The 14,534-nt window shown below is 39.0% G+C and overlaps 1 protein-coding gene across 1 annotated transcript in view; it reads left to right on the top strand.

Moving 5' to 3' along the window:
- Fam151b (family with sequence similarity 151 member B) overlaps positions 1–14,198 on the top strand; it is a 34,092-nt gene extending 19,894 nt beyond the window's left edge. Inside the window, exon 6 of the mRNA XM_027401741.2 lies at positions 13,621–14,198. Coding sequence (XP_027257542.1) covers positions 13,621–13,768 — 148 coding nt within the window. The 3' untranslated portion in view covers positions 13,769–14,198. The remainder of the gene's footprint in view (positions 1–13,620) is intronic.
- Positions 14,199–14,534: the final 336 nt, after the last annotated feature.

Genomic DNA, 14,534 nt, shown 5'->3' with positions numbered 1-14,534 from the left:
CTCTGTATAGTCCTGTCTGAGAAACATTCACAATATAAAGAGATTATTTTCATGGATACAGAGTACTTAGTGGCCATATGCAGAAGCACCATGTGGTTAGAGCCGCAGCTGTGAGGAACCTGGTCAAGGCTGCACTCAGTTCCTGTGCAGTTTGCAGTATTTCCACTGGATGCTCACGGTGGTTTTGATAGGCCATGTCTGATCCTGAAAATTTTGCAACTCCCAGAGGCACCTGCTAGTCTAAGGGCCCCCAATCAGAAACAATCCTTTCAAACACTAGGATTACCTAGTGGGCCTTGTGAAATGCAAACTAGCAACTACCAGCAGACATTACTGGGCTGTTGTGTGTGATCAGGTCTAAGAACTTTTAGAATGTTTTTTTGTTTGTTTGTTTGTTTGCTAGGCAGAATCTGCACATTTCTTAAACATCTACTGTTAATGTCTTTCAAATGGAAAGTGGTGGGTTATATGGAAATGATTTTTTCCCTATGGTTTTACACATGGAGGTAGATCATGACAAAAAAGCTATTTTAATGACCATTCTGTACAGTAAGTTAACAGTAATTCTTTTAAAGCTTTGGTCTTTCTTTCCACAGTAAACTGTCTCACAGAATATATAGTGATAATATTTTTAAGAACAGCGAGTGATTATATTTATCCTTCATTCTGAATTTGTATAACAATGTTAGAGAAATATTAGTAGTTAACTATTCCATGATCCATCTTCTCACAATAAGGACAATGTTTGAGAAATATTTTTTGAAGTAATGAGTTCTAGTGACATAAAGAGCATAAATTACCAACACTTAAAATATTGCTCTGGACTAATATGTAAATATGTATATAAACAAACAGTCTTAAAAATGATCATGAAGTGTCAGGAAAGTATTATACCTTAGGTTATCATTAGAAATATCAATCATTGTGACACCACCTCTCATGAATTGCACTATATTTCATTATTATTCATATTTATGGACTAAATGCTGTTTTCATTATGTCCTTTTTATTAAGCTGCTGTCTTGGCCTTTGCCTGTGTTTGTGTGTGCAATGCGTGCATGAGTGTGGGAAACGCTTCCCTGAATGCAAGTGCTGTGTATGAAGTTGACCGAGGCTTAGGAGACTGGGAGCTAAGCCTCCTTTTAGTGATGTGATACAGTTTTCTCTTCTCCTTCAATTTATCCCCTGAGTCATGTCAAAGGAAGTAGTTGAGAATGAGTAGCTAAATGGGCACTAGTCATTAATAATGAAAAGACAATTTAGAATTCATTTCAGTATCATTTTATTAATGTATAAAGACAAATGTTTTATTTTAATACTTTACCTATCTTAGGTTAGCATTAAAATATATGTCAGCCTCATAATAGTTAAGATTAATTATATATGTATACAAGTGTGCGAGCACATGTGTGTGTGTGTGTGTGTGTGTGTGTGTGTGTGTGTGTGTGTGTGTGTGTGAGTTTGTATGGGAGGGTAGCACTGGGTGTTTCATCCATGCCAGGCAAAGCACTCTCTAACAAACTACATTCTCAGATTCTAAAGTTTTATTTTTTGAAAACGTACAGCTTATGGAAGGACATAATTTCTTCCGTAGCCATAATGAAAGCCTAACACAAAATAGTACAATTAAACTTTAGATATATGCTGTGACTGTCATTGTATTAGACACAAAATAAGTACAATTAAACTTTGGAGCAGTGCTTCTCAACCCTCCTAATACTGCAACTCTTTAATTTCCTCATGCTGTGGTGACCCCCCAACCATAACATTTCATCACTACTTCATAACTGTAATTTTGCTACTGCTATGAATTATGATGTGAATATCTGATATCTGATACTCGACCCACAGGTTGAGATTCCCTGCTTTTGACATGGAGTGGCTGTCATTGTACCAGCTAGTAGACACATTTTCATCCCAAAACTTTTAATTTTAGGTCTTTGTTACACTTCTGTAGGAAAAAAAAATTATACAACTTTGTCGTTCTTACACTCTATTGGCTTTATACTGCTTGAGATGGGAAGGAGTCAGAAATTTATTGTTCGTTTTAAATTATAGCAAAAGTGCTGAGATGTTTATCTAGTTGACTGATTCAAACAAAATCTGATCAAGATTCTGCCTTAAGAGACTAAAGTTTAGGCACCTGGAACAGTTAGTGATGGGTGTTACCCGGCAGGTGGGGCCCCTGGCTTACTTCCCATCACCAAACAAACCATGACAACAAACCCCGTCTCTTGTTCATGGTCTGTGAGGCTACATTGCATTATTATGTATTGCTATTTTTAAGGATTTTTTTTTTAATTTTAAGTGTGTGTGTGTGTGTGTGTGTGTGTGTGTGTGTGCGAGTGCTTATGCACATGGAAGCATGCACACGTGAGTGCAGGTAGCTGCAGAGTCCAGACAAGTGTGTTGGATCCCTTAGAGCTGAATTTGTAAGTGGTTGTGAGCAACCCCATGTGAGTACTGGAAACTGAACCTAGGCCCTCTGCAAGAGCAGTACATGTTCTTAGCCCCCAGCTATCAACTCAGCTGCTTGAGTTGCTATCATGAATTAGTCCTTTATACCCTGCATTGGTTGATATACATATACTGTATCTAGATATAATATGCACATGCTATGTGGATGGTCATTTATTTTTACATAATTATATTATGTCCAAATCTTCTAATTATTTTATCATTTTAAATGATTTTCAATTGATTTTTTGAGCCTTTGAAGCACACACACACACACACACACACACACACACACACACACACACACACACACACACACACAGGTATATATACACCCTTTTAAAACTATGATATTTTCTCTTTTGAAATTTTGTAGCATTCATTGCTTTTCCCTTTTTCAGTTAGTGTTTACTTCTTAGTGTTTCCAGAACAAGAGTTCACACTAGGGGAAGCCTAACTCTCCAGCAGATAATGCTGAGGACATTTTGGTTCTGGGACCTTCTATGTGTGGCAGGGATTCTAGTGGCTTCTTGTGCCAGGAGCCATGAGTGTACTGTACTGCACAGAACACCCCCAAGGAAGAATTCTCTCTCACAGATATCATAATGCCCATATGGAGAATTCTAGGAAAGTGTCCAATTATTGGTGATTATGGTCATTGTTAACATGAGAGCTTCTCACATTGTGCAAAGATGCCAGTCTAAACATGAATCCAAATCCCTGTGTGTGTTCCATTTTCCCAAGGGCTTTTTCTATTCCTATAAAAGCAATCTCTTCTGGGTGTGGTGGCCACACCTTTAATCCCAGCAGACCTGCACAGACAGGCAGATCTCTGAGTTTGAGGCCATCCTGGTCTGTATAGCAAGTTCCGTCCAGGCTAGCCCAAAAACATATCTTCTTTTCCCTCCGTGCCTAGTAATAGAATACTTACTGTGCTATTTTGCACTTGTGTATGGTGTGCCAGTCTTTCTATGTGCTTCTCAGTGCTGACTCTGTGTTGATCTGCATGCTTTTCTTTCTCAATTTAGGTATGAGCATTTCATAAAATGACCTGTACTTTCTCATATATTCAAAGATACCAAACATAACATTTAAATGGTCTGCATGTGAAATCTTCTAAACCTGAGGCTTTGGGGAAAGCTGAACTTGAACGACCTTTCTGTTTACTGTTTAATAAGTACTTTGTTCGTTTTTCAATGGCCTTAGAAGCCAGGTCTCATAAATAATATTTTCTTAGAAAATTGTTCAGTCCATGTTTTTAAACTTATTTAGATACAGCTGACTGAAGTAGTTTATTGCTCTCTTAGTTTCTTACAAGTCTTCAGTTCCTTGATGTATCTTTTCCACTAATTCTTCATTAGATAATGTGTCTGTGTGGTGGGTGCATGTGAACACATTCACGTGTGTATACGTGTGCATGCAGAGGCATCACAGGCATGTGTTCCCCAGTCACCCTCCACCATAGTTTTTGAGACAAGGGCTCTCATTTGACCTGGTGCTTGCAGATTGTTTAGACAGGCTAGCCAACTTGCTCTAGGGATCCTCCAGGCCATCCCCCACCCCATCTCGAAACCTCCCTCCATCCAAAAAAATCTTAACATGAGGGTTTGAATGTCCCTCATAGGCTCAGATATTACAACACTTGGTTTCTGGTTGGTGGTGCTATTTAGGGGAGATGGCATAGTCTTGCCGGAAGTATGTCCTTGGAGGTGGGCATTAAGAGTATTGCCCCAATTTGTTTTCTCTGTTTCATGCTTTTGGTTAAGATGTCCAAGGTGAGGAGGCGTGCAGCAAGTGGCAGGCATGGTGATAGAAACAGGGAGCTGAGAGATCTCATCTCAACCGAAAGCTTAGCAAAGAGAAGGAGGCTAGACATACATTCTTAAGCCTGAATAGACCTTAGGTAAGGGGAGACATTCTCTAAGCCAGTGGTTCTCAACCTTCCTAATGCTGTGGCCCTTCAACATAGTATGATGATTCCCAACCATAAAATTATTTCATTGCTTCTTCATAACTATAATTTTGCCACTGTTATGAATTGTAATGCAAACTTCCAATGTGCAGATGGCCCTAGGCTACCCCTATGAAAGGAACTTTCAACCCTCAAAGGGTCACAAACCATAGATTGAGTACCACTGCTCCAAGCTCTTTGCCAGTCTGCTTAAGTCTTGTCTTGCAGCATCATAAGATAGGAATATCCCAGTTTCTGTTGTCTATTGTTTGGTGCTCATAGCTGTGGCCATAACTCTTTAGCCTTTTATTTCTTTATTTTTTAAGATATCATATTAATAATATAAAACACCTTATAAACTTAAAATGTTCCATAGCCTTATAAATTTAAATATTTCAAAGCTGTTCTTTAAAGAATATCCAGGTTTTTAATTTTTTTCTGTAAAACTAAAAAATTTCCTCTTAAGAAAGTTTAAAAATCTCTCAACTCTGTGTTCTTGGAATACCAAAAAATGAAATACCCTTTTCACTTCAAGAGGGAAGATACAGGGCGCAAACACAATCTGCATAACAAAACCAAGCTCTAAAAATGCAAACAATTCAATGCCCAACATCTGGGATTCATTCATAACCCTCTGTTTTTTCCCAAGGTCTTCTTGGGAAAACTTGGGTCTTCTCTCTGGCTCCACCCTCAGCAGCATAGACATATCCTTCCCTCTAGGTTCCAGCTGGCCCCATTTTACTGTGGCTGGTATTTCTGGTGACTCTCCAAAACTCCCAGAGTCCTTTTTCTGGGCTCTTTAGGAACTCCAGACCTGCCACACAGTGCCAAGCCTCAGATGTTCTCCATGACTCCTCCATATCTTTAAAACCAATACCACGTGGGTGACTCTTACCATGCAAAGTTTGGCTGCCAGAGCAAAGTATATTCTTGTATATGAATACATGGAGGTACAGCTTTTATACCTTACTAAACAAGCATTGTTTTCAAGCCACATCTTTCATAAACCTTGTTTTCAGGACAGGAATCATCACACAAAAAAATCCATCTGAATCCAAAATACCTTGGAGACCTGTAGTTGCCTTTTTGGTTGGCCCATACCATGTTGTCACCTTTAATCAAGATGGTGGTGAAGTCACACGACATCTGCCCTTTCCAATGCTAGCGAAGATGGTTGCCTCCATACTGATGGATAACAGAAGCTAATATAGCAGCAAGCCACGTGTTGCTTATATCCAAAAATGGTGTCAAGTCATATGGTTCCGTTAAAATTTCCAGTGTCTACAGTTTTACCTATTAACCCTGTTATGAGTTTTAAGTTAACCTTTTTTCACAGATTTTATAGATTTTTTAACCATACCCAATAAACTTATAAATCTTAAGGTACAGAAAGTTCATATAAACCAATAGTCTAATTTTTTTGGGCTTTTCTACTGTATGCTTTTTTTTTCCCTGTTACAAGTCAGGTAACTCCCCTGACCCTGGACATAGACTTTAAAGCATTCCTGGGTCTGAAAAAGGGAGAGCCATAACCCAATTCTAGAGTAAGCTTTTCAATTAGTAGGACAGTATAAAATAACTTTAATTATCCATATCCAATAGACATATCCCTACTGAACTCAACCTAGTAGCCAGAAAGCTCAGATAAATTCTGAGCCTTGGCCATAAAAGCAGCCATGATAGTTATAGCTGGCAGCTGGCAATAGAAAGAGCAAATATATAACCAAGAAACACAGAACACAGAAAGTTCACACACTCAAAAATGAACAGTCAGAAACAAAACATGCAGTGACCACTATACATTCAACTAAGCCTATTTCTATCTCAGCTCCATATTTGCAACAAAATTTACAAATATACCAGAAAACACAGACCCATCCACACACAGAAAACAGACAAAATGTTCCAACAACAAAACAGATCAATTTAAACTGACAAGACCAAACTTTCCAACCAACTAGAAACAGGTGAGCGGGCAATGTCTCGCTATTTGCCCCATACAGGAGACTGTTGGGGTCCCATTGAACCTCCTTCATGTCCCAAATTGGGGTCCTAAAGAAAAAAACAGACTATGAGTTACCAGGAGGCCTCTGTAGATGCTTGCTGCTTTTCTCATCATGGCAGTTCACTCCAAAAAACCAAAGGCAGCCTCTGAGCCTTGGAATATCTCCAGGCATGTGGATCCTTAGCCCTGGAGTTCCGGAGAGAAAGTCTGGCTTTAGAATTTGGGTGGGCCATCTGAATCTCCCTGGGGCCTCCAGAAAATGTTAATACAACCAGGTGAGAGTAAGACCTCTACCACAATTTTTGAGCCAAATTTGAAGCAAGTTTTAATTAAATACTGGCCAGGATTGTGGACTCTGGCCAGGGCCATTCCAGGGTTCCCAAAAGATAACAATGAGTCACATTTTTGCCAAGGCTTAGAAAGGCTATGTATTTCCCACCAGATCCAATCAGGGGCAAGCATACATCCTGACCTATTTCCTGCCTATGTACCTCCAGCTTTCATGTGATGAAGCACATTCCATGCAGTTGGGTCAAACAAACTTGTTTAGGAGAGCAAAAACCACATGGCTTGTTATCTCCCATAAACAATGGCCTCCAACATTTCAGGAAGTATCTATCCTTGGGCAAGGGGCTTACAGATTAGAGGAATTTTTGCCTTGTGGTTCTCTTAAGCCCAGTAATTAAAACTTAAAACATCACTTTGGCTCTCACACGTCCATCTCAAACTAACAACCCAAATAAATCAGCAGCACCATCCATATGGTGCTGGCTTTAGAGGCATGAGAATGATGGGGTCATGGACCTTCCTCTGAGGTTTCAGAGTGTTGCTGAGTTCAGGCAGCGTGTGGCTTTAGAGTCCACTCATGGAGGCCCAGAGAGGATGCTGTGTGAGGATGTGAGTGTGAGGACTGACCTGCAGTAAGACACCATGCGATGTTGGAAATGTTAGGCCCATGTAACATCTACCAAGAAGAGCTGCGCACTGGGAGTGACATGCTCAAAACATAGGCTTATGTTTCAGGGACAGAGCCACTTAAGCCCTTGAAGTCCAGATAGGAGACATGAGCTGCAGGACTTGGTGCTGTCCCTGCTAGGCTTTGGTCTTTCTTAGGCCTGGCATTTCCTCACTGCTCTCATTCTTCCCTTTACGATTGTAATGTACATTCTGTTCTAAGGTGTTTTGGGAATATGTGATTTTCTTCTTGATTTTTAGAGGGCTACAATTAACAGATTGCCTTGAGTCTCAGAAGAGACTTTGGACTTTTAAATAGTGTTAAAAATGTTAAAGACTATGGGGACTTTTGAAGTTGGACTAAGTGCATTTTGCAGTATGATGTGCCCGTGAGCCTACAGAGGCCAGAGGGTTGAATGTGGTGGTTCCTAGCTAGGTTTAAGTGATGCAGAGTTGCTGGAGGAAGCGCATCACTTGGGGTGGGCTTTGAGAATACATAGCCTCACCCTACTTTCAGTTTATTCTCTCTGCTTTGTGCTGGTGGTTGAAATGCAGCTCTTAATTTCCTGCTCCTGTTGCCATGCCTACCACTTGCTGCCATCCTCCCCACCATGATGGACTCTTATCCCTCTGGAACCATAAACCAAAATATGTTCAAGCCACTTTTGATCTTGGTGTTTTATCCCAGCAACAGAACAGTTACTAATACAGGTAACATATGGGATTTCATTGATTGCTTTGGATAGGATGGATGGTATAACAGTGCTAATTCTTCCAACCCCTAAACATAGGTTTACATGCATAATCTTTAATATTTTTGTTAACTTTTATAGTCTTTAATCTATAGGTATCCTATTTAATTATGATGTTCTTGAATTGGAATTCTTTTAATATTTCTTTTTTTCTCATTTTTTGTTAGTATATTGAAATTTGCTGATATTTATGTTGGGTTTTACTATGTAACCTTACTGTCTTAATTACTTTTCTGTTTCTTGAAGAGACACATGACCAAGGTAATGTATAAAAGAAAAATTTTTATAAGACTTTTTAATGTGTCAATTTCAAATAAAAATAAAAGTCATATTAAATTTCTCAACTCTAATAAATACATAAACACATACATTATGCATACTAGGAAATGGATAGTAGATTGCATTTTCTTTGTATTAGTTAGCTTTCTCTTACTGTGATAAAATACTATGACCAAAAGCAACTTAAAGCAGAAAAAGAGAGTTGCTGTTCCAGGGGAATAGATCATGTTAGAGAATGGAACACAGGAAGCAAAGAAAACTAGAAGTGGGGGAGACTCTGAAACCTCAAAGCTTAAGGGCCAGGCGACATATTTCCTCCAACAAGGCTTCAAGTCCTAAAGGTTACATAACTTCCACAAATAGCACCATAAACTTAGGGCCAAGTGCTAAAATCTATTAGCCCATGAAGACCATTCCTCAGTCAAACAACCACAAGATTCAAGTCAATCAGCAGGCTTTTAAAAAGCAGACTAGCCTATTTCTTTCTTTCTTTTTTCTTCTTTCACTTTCCTTCTTTTTTAAAAAGAAAGCTTTTAATTGGGGGCTTACTTAAAGTTTCAGAAGGTAGACCATGATCATCATGGCAGGAAACAGGCAAGCAGGACTGGTACTGGAGCAGTAGTTGAGATCTGATCCACAAGCAGAAGGCAGAGAGAGAAACTGGACCTGGCATGGGGTTTTGAAACCTCTAAGTCCACCTGTACCCCATGACACACCTCCTCCAATAAGGCCATACAGTTCTACCTAATCCTAAACAGTCCCACCAACTATAACCAAACATTCAAATATGTGAATCTTTGTGGGGGTCCTATTCTTATTTAAACCACATTTACTAAACTTAGTGCTTTGACTGTTTTGTTTAAATTAGAGTATATTGTTACAGATTTCATTATGGTGTTTTGTGCATTCTTTTTTTGGTCCCTTCTTCTCCTGCTCTCTACCTCTCATCAGCTGTCTCCTGCCCTTTCCTGCCCCAAGTGGCCCTCACTCTGCTTTTATATCACATGTATTCAATAATCGTCTTTTTCTTTCCTCTCTAAACCTCTTTCTCCCCTCTGAAGGTCACCTTTTATTGCCTATGCTTCCTCCATGTATAGTAACTAAAATCTAGGATCCTCATACAAGAGAAAATATGTGTTTTTTGTCCTTTGTGAAGCATTATTCCTGGGAGACATGAAGATATGTCTGCTCATAGCAGCTAGGGAATTGATGACGGACCAAAGTATAGATATCACCAAAGTCCAAATTGGTGACCCACTGAGTTTATTTGGGTTATTTGCAAAACTTTGGGTGAGAGTTTACTTACAGTAGCATGAATTACTCAAAGGCATCTGCATCACAGAAAGCTCACCCCAACACCATGATGACTCAAGAAAGTTCAAGTCCCAGTCTTGTCTACTTAATCTGCAGGTAACTCTTCATATCAAAATCTCTACTCCTCAGCAGCCCTTACCACTTAAATAAGGAAGAGGGGACTTATGACCTGATAAGTTTCAGGAACTTCCTGGGACTTGTGAGTTGTCTACTTCCTGAATGGTAAGGTGTGTCTCTTTAACACTTCCTAGAAGCTGTTTGGGAGATGGAATGTTTCAATTAAGAGAAAAATTATCTTTCTGAGCTTGAGATACTTTATTATAATAATTTTCAGCTCCATTTTTCTACAAATGTTGTGATTTCATTTTTATTTATAGCTGAATAAAATCCCACTGTGTATATGTACCCCATTTTCTTCACCAATCTGTTAATAGATATTTCGGATGGTTCCATTCCTATTGTGAATAGTGTGGCAGTAAACATGTATGTGCAGGTATCTGTGTAATAGGATGTGGAATCCTTTGGGTGTATGCCCAGCAATGTCATAGCTAGGTTTTAGGGTAGTTTTATCTTCTGTTCTTTGAGCAACTTCTACACCAGTTTCCTTAGTAGCTGTGCAGTTTTACATTCCCACCAGTGCTTTATCTTTTCCTTCATCCTCTCCAGAATTTTCTTGTGGTAATATGGAATCTCAAATTTTATATTTGCATTTCTTTGGTGGCTAAAAATGTTGAAGAGTTTTAAAAATATTATATTCTGTTTCTATTCTTTTGAAAAAAATCTTTATTGAGTTCATTAGTCCATTTATCCATTGAAAGATTTAGGATTTGGGTATTTAACTTTTGCAGTTCTTTTTTCTGTATTCTAAATGTTAGCTCTGAAGTGCAACTGGCACAGACTTCCATCCTGTGGACTGTGTGCTCACGGTTGGTGGTTTCTTTTGCTGTGTAGGAACTTTCTAATTTCATGTAATTCCATTGTCAATTCCATTGGGGTTATTTCCTATGCTATTAGAGCTCTTTTTAAAAGGTCCTTGCCTGTGTCTATATCCCCTCTGTTTTTCTCTGGAAGTTTTAGAGGCAGATTTCCTGTTAGAACTTCCTTAGCTATACCCTAGGTTTCCAGTGAGTTGTGCTGTCATTTTATTCTGGGAATTTAAAAAATTCTCTCTCTTCTTTACTCAGTGGCTCACTGTTCATTCAAAAGTGTGTTTTTCAGAGTCTGTGAATGTTGGTAGAGTTCTTGCCTATTACACACAAAGCCCTGGGTTTGATGCTCAGAAATCAATCAATCAATTAAATAACAAAAGAGCGTCACTCAATCTCTGAGTGTTGGCTTAGTTTGTGTGGCTTCTCTTGCTGTTGACTTACACTTTTAGTTCAGAATAGTATGATACATTATTATGAAATATTTCAGTTTTATTAAAGGTTGCTTTGTGGCCTATAATTTAATTGATTTTAGAGATTTCATCTGCCACTGAGAATTATTTGTTCCCTGTTGGATGAGATGTTCTGCAGCTATCACTTGCTATGTGGCATAATTCATCTCTGACATTTCTTTGATGATTGGGGGGGGGTTGAAGGATGAGAGTGGGGTACTGAAGTCCCCCACTATTATGATCAGAACTTATCTGACCTTGCATGCCCTTTAGTGTTTGTTGTATAAAATTGAAAGTCCTAAAATTCAGTGCATAGCTACTTCTAATTGTTTTCTACCTTCTCGATGAGCTGTCCCCTTGTGAACATGTAGAAGGCTTCTCCTTATCCTCTAATGAGGTTTGGTTTCCATGGGCAGAAAAGGCTGGGGTCCGTTCTGCAGTGTTGCAGTCACATGTCTTCCTCTTGTACTCACCTACTGTCACAATCTGTGCCTACTCCCAGCAGGCAAGTCCAGGAAATGAGACTTTTGTTTGTATAATGTGTAGCCAGAATGAAGTGGTTTGTTATATAAGAAAAATGGGAAATTTTAAAGTCACCAGCGTCTGTCCACAATCTCATGTAACATTTAACTCTGGCCTTTTTATTTCCCCTTGAGTGGCTTTGAATTTAATTTCTCAATCATTAATTCATGAATTCAAAAACCAAATACAACCACAGGGTTGCTGTGAAAAGCCTCTCCCTGTCTACACAGTCCTCCCTAGCCACAGTCACTAACATCTCACCTCTGTCTACACAGTCCTCCCTAGCCACAGTCACTAACATCTCACCTCTGTCTACACAGTCCTCCCTAGCCACAGTCACTAACATCTCACCTCTGTCTACACAGTCCTCCCTAGCCACAGTCACTAACATCTCACCTCTGTCTACACAGTCCTCCCTAGCCACAGTCACTATCGTCTCATTAACCAGCTATCAGCTTCTGTGTGGGAATCTGAGTAAAGATAAATATGTGTTCTTCCTCTTCCTCCTCTTAAATCAAAGCATCTGCCTTCTGTACCTTACTTCCTAAAGTAAAAAGAGAACAGATGAGAGGAAGGGTTCAAGGGCAGACTGTGATGAAGCAGGGATACACAGTTGCCCCTGAGGTGGTTCCCGTCCAGTTTCTTGCTTTGTGTTTTGGTTACACTGACATCCACTTTATAATAACTGGTTAAAAACATCTGTGATTTATATACCATCTTGTGATTTTTCACAATAAGAATGTTTTTTTTAAATGTATTCTGAGAATTGATATAAATGAATTCAATTTGATACTGTTTAACAATCTTATGTATCCCGTTTCAGTTTTAATAAAATAGAGAACTAGTTAATGAGGCAGAAATGACCTGAAGTTCTTTCTTAACCCAAATGATCACATCTGTGTCTTGTTATAAGGTTCATTCTCATGGTGCTGAGATAAATCAATAGATTCCATCTGAGAAAAAAATATAGAGTTAAAAGATAATGTTCACCTTTCTCTCTTTTGGTGACCTATAATACTGTAGTTTAAAATTCTTTTTGGTGTGTCACATATCACTTGTGGGAACTAAATCTGAAGTATTCCCTTCTGTTGTGTTTCTTTACTTTCTCATCAGGCCGGCAACTTAACAAGAGTGCTCCTCCATAACCTGTGTCTTCGTTAGTAGCAGAAATGCTTTAGAGGTCTCTCCTGCATTCCAACAAGTTAATGGGGGAAAGGGAATGTGACCACTGAAAAGTGTGGCGTCTCCAGGCATAGAGTAGCAGCCATATCAATAAAAAGGGAAATAGAGCAAATAATACCCAGACTCTGGCATGTTCGTGCATATGTAAAATTTTGCATATGTTCTTATTTTTAAATTTTGTTACTCCTTTTTTCATGTATTTGTGTATCTTGTGTGTGGTGGGGGACACATGTTTGCATGCAGAGGTCAGAGGACAGTTTACAGGAGCTGGGTCTCTCCTCCCACCAAGTGGGTCTCAGGGTTGATCTCAGGTCATCTAACTGGCAATAGGCATTTTTCCCACCCCATGAGTGCTCTCACCAATAACCATTTGCTCTTGTTAATGGCATCTCTTGGCATTCTGTCATGTCATGGGAAAACCTCCAAGGCAAATCATTAGTGACTGAGTGTTGGGAATGACAGTGCCACTTGGTCACCAGTCTCTTCCATCATGCTTTCTGTTTCACTCTGACCAGACTCCTGAGCAAAGCCAGGAATATCGTTGTAATTTTGTTTAAGGGACAGAGTCTTTGATTGGCAGCAAAATCTTTGATCAGCTCCGTTTACAAATTGTGCCTGGTTTCAGTGCTGCAGTGTGGGTTTCTAAGCCCTGGAACATCCTTGTAAGGGAAACAGAAACAGTGGGGAGCTGTTTTGTGTTTGGTTACTATGATGTTGATGAAGGAATGAAGCCAGGCAGGGTGGTTAGACTATGGTCGGCTTTGGAGAATTGTTTTTACTGGTTTCTTATCTTTCACTTTTCCTGTACACATCTGTTTTAATACAGGTACAGCCTGACTGTTTGGACTGGAAAGGATGACAGTTATCCCACTGAAGATTTACTTTATATTCGAGACTACTTTAATAAAACCCAAGTTTTCTATGATATTTTGGAACCACAAAGCCATGAATTTAAACAAGCCATTGGGATCTGAGTCACTCTAAGAATACAAGAAGACATTTTCTAATCATTTTCTCTCTTGGCTTCACCATCATTCTCTGCTTTGTCTGAATTCATTGCTGTATTAATTGTGATTATTGGTTTGTACTAAATTATCCAATCAAAATGCTTGTTGTATACCTACTCTTCCTTTATCATGTCTTCATGGCTGCACACATCTGAAAGATTTTATGAACTGCAATAAAATTGTATAAAATTATAGTAAAAATGCTCAAGCTAGGTGTGGTGGCACATGCTTATAACCCTAGGACTTGGGGGACTGAGGCAGGAAGATCAAGAGTTCAAGGCCAGCCTGGACTACATTGTGATACCCTCTCTCAAATTTGTAACTTCTCAATAATAATCAGACATTAATTTTATAAAAACTTTTTGAATTAATAAAGTTTTTGATGAAACTAGAAGCACAATATATTTTTCTAGAATGAAGTACTTCCCATATAACTTTTAACAATTTTCTTGAAAATTTTTTCTATATTTAATAGTTACTGTATGCATGTACATGTGAGTGTGTCATGATGTATGTGAGTGTGCTATGATGCATGTCTAGAGATCAGGGGAAAGTTTGGAGGAATAGGTTCTCCTCTTCCACCATGTGTGTCCTGGAGATCACACTCAGGTTGTTAGGCTTGGCAGCAAGCACCCTTACTGCTGAACCGTCTTTCTGGCCTTAAGTCTTAAAACAATAGTATGTGATGATTAAGTGGCATTCAAGAGGCTGCCACTTAGATTTAAACAAATGA

The sequence above is a fragment of the Cricetulus griseus genome, chromosome 2 (assembly GCF_003668045.3).
Source record: "Cricetulus griseus strain 17A/GY chromosome 2, alternate assembly CriGri-PICRH-1.0, whole genome shotgun sequence".
Taxonomy (NCBI): domain Eukaryota; kingdom Metazoa; phylum Chordata; class Mammalia; order Rodentia; family Cricetidae; genus Cricetulus; species Cricetulus griseus.
The sequence above is the reverse complement of the archived record's forward strand: the minus strand, read 5'-3'. Positions and strand labels throughout refer to the sequence as shown.